The 2,500-nt window shown below is 46.2% G+C and overlaps 1 protein-coding gene across 1 annotated transcript in view; it reads right to left on the bottom strand.

The window, feature by feature from the left end:
* Window positions 1–660, bottom strand: part of tac1 (tachykinin precursor 1) — a 7,269-nt gene extending 6,609 nt beyond the window's left edge. The window contains exon 1 of the mRNA XM_062529501.1: window positions 233–660. Within this exon, the coding sequence (XP_062385485.1) occupies window positions 233–346 (114 nt within the window). The 5' untranslated portion in view covers window positions 347–660. The remainder of the gene's footprint in view (window positions 1–232) is intronic.
* Window positions 661–2,500: the final 1,840 nt, after the last annotated feature.

Raw genomic sequence — 2,500 nt, forward strand, 5'->3', positions numbered from 1 at the left:
TTTATCCGCACGCAAAAGTGCAATCAGATAAACTGGCTACAAGTCCTGGATAAGACAAGAACGGAGCGTCTGAGTCTAGTACAAAGCAAATATAAATAGCTTTTTGTGGGCTAATTATTTCTGACAACTTGCACCTACCTAAACCAAAATAAATCATTGAAAGAATGAAAGTGTATTTAAGATAACTTGATATTATTAAAAAATACAGCTATTCCATGTAAAATATAATTACCTGTATTCGAATGCTGTTCGACCAGTAATCTGGATCCTCTTTGGCACCGAATTCTTCACAAAATACTTGCGCCAGAACCAAGAAAAGCACTACAGCTGATAGTAGTAATTTCATGCTTGATAATGTTTTTGTGCGCAACTGAAGTCTGTAAATTCCTTGTCCGTTAAAAGCAAAGAAAGAGACCGGACAATCAGAAAACGAAAACGAATATATAAACAACACAAACGGGCCGTTCACGGAGCCTAAAATATCGTTTCTTTTCTTTTCTGTCTATTTTCTGTCTCTTGTGAGACTTCTCTGCGATACTATTCGGAGGTAGAAGTCCTTCCACACACTCGCTCACTGGTCCGTTAGTTCCGCGCTGTTCTCTGCGCTCGCTCTTGCGCGCTCGGCTTCAGGGGTGTGTGTGTGCGTGTCTGTGTGTGTGAATGGTCACACCGGAATACTGTCTCCGGGCTTTACGCAGCTGGTTTTATAACGAGGGGCCACGAGGCTAGTCACCGGACACTACAAATCAATACAGGATGACAATTTATTTGGCACGGGCGCCCTTAAACTTGTGTGACTAATCGTTGTCTTGACTTCGCATCCGATTGCTGAAAGTGGCGAAGAACAACTGTGACCTTCCCTGGCACGCGCCTTACCGTGACCGTTTAGAACGGAGGGTGAGAAAGATCAGAAAGCATCAGGTGACGCACACAATCTTGGCGAATACGTAGGCATTACGACAAATGTCGTGTTTTGATGAATAAAAGTGATTTATTGTCCGCGTACAGGAAACAAATGACAAGAAAGCTACTGCTCCTTATTCATTCAGTACATAACCTTGGTGGACGTCAGCTTTTTTAAATCAATGGCCACATCGCCACTGATTGAAATGAGTTCGAACAAGTGATGTGGACACTACTTGGTCAACGCTTCCTTCTGGTCATGTCCATGACTCAGCGGTAGCCTACCTACCCCGCGGTCACCATCAGTAGTCCGTATTCAGGAGACCCCGTCAGGAAGTGGACAGCCAGCCATTATTTATTCTAAACATGTTCAATAGCCTAACAGCACATTTAAACAAATGAGATAGAGCAGGATATCGCTCTATTAAATATGTATGGTCTCTGTTACTTCACTTAAGGATCTTACTTAATCTGTTGGACACTTTTATCGTAAGCGATGTACACATCAATTATTACAAGGGCCGTCTCCCCTGGGATCTGCAACCCGGACTAAAATGCTCTGCAGTCGCCTCGCTCCTTATCCACTGCGCTGAAGCTACCACCGCTATAGAACCAAGAATGGTTCCGCTGCATGCTTCATATATTGCACCCCTGAACGGTTCTTTACACCATGTTGAAGGGTCCATCAAAGGAACCCCTCAGGGTTCTTTAAAGCCTGCCTGGTGTCATAGTGAGAGCCTACAGTATGGTGTCCGCATCACGGCTTGGCCTGTTAGATCTGTCCAGTTCAAATGAGAAGGCCGTCATATCTTATTACACACACACACACACACACACACACACACACACACACACACACACACACACAGGTCACATATTAACCTGTTAGGTCTGTCCAGTTGAAATGAGAAGGCCGTCATATCTTGGCCAGTTTTAGCGCGCAGCGCTGACAGACGTGTTGGGTGGAGGTGAGTTATATTTTTAATGAAAGCATAAATCATGCTGCCCGTCGCGGAGTGGACGCTCTAAGGTGACTGACCCGCGGAGGACGAGCGAGCGTCTAGCGTGGCGCCTCATTTCCATGTGAAAGCTCGCTTGTTTAACCGCGCGCTGCAGAAGTGGAGAGGCAGGCGCGCCAAGCGCGGGTTCAACGCATTCATTGAGCGCGCCGAGTGCTTCACATCTCAAGAGGCTTTTGGCAGCTCGCGCTGTGCCCTTACTTAATCATGTGTTCATGTCCTATGCAAATATTAGCGCCGTTAACAGCACGGGGGCTGCGCTCAGCGAGTCCTCCTCACACGTAGCTGTATTCTACTCTTATATTAGCGCCGTTAACAGCACGCGGGCTGCGCTCAGCGAGTCCTCCTCACACGTAGCTGTATTCTACTCCTCTTATGTCACCACACGGCTCCAAGCTGGGACATTTAATGAAGGGAACACTATACTGTAGGTACAGACTAATCTAAACAGCACGTCAGGACAGTACACATGTCCGTCTAGATTACATAGATCTTGTGTCATTTCCATCAATGCTGGACTAGTGTCCAGTGAGTGTTCCTGAATGCTAGAAGTGTCTAGTGAGTTTAGTGTGCAGTGA

This window comes from Sardina pilchardus, chromosome 24 (genome assembly GCF_963854185.1).
Source record: "Sardina pilchardus chromosome 24, fSarPil1.1, whole genome shotgun sequence".
Lineage (NCBI taxonomy): Eukaryota > Metazoa > Chordata > Actinopteri > Clupeiformes > Clupeidae > Sardina > Sardina pilchardus.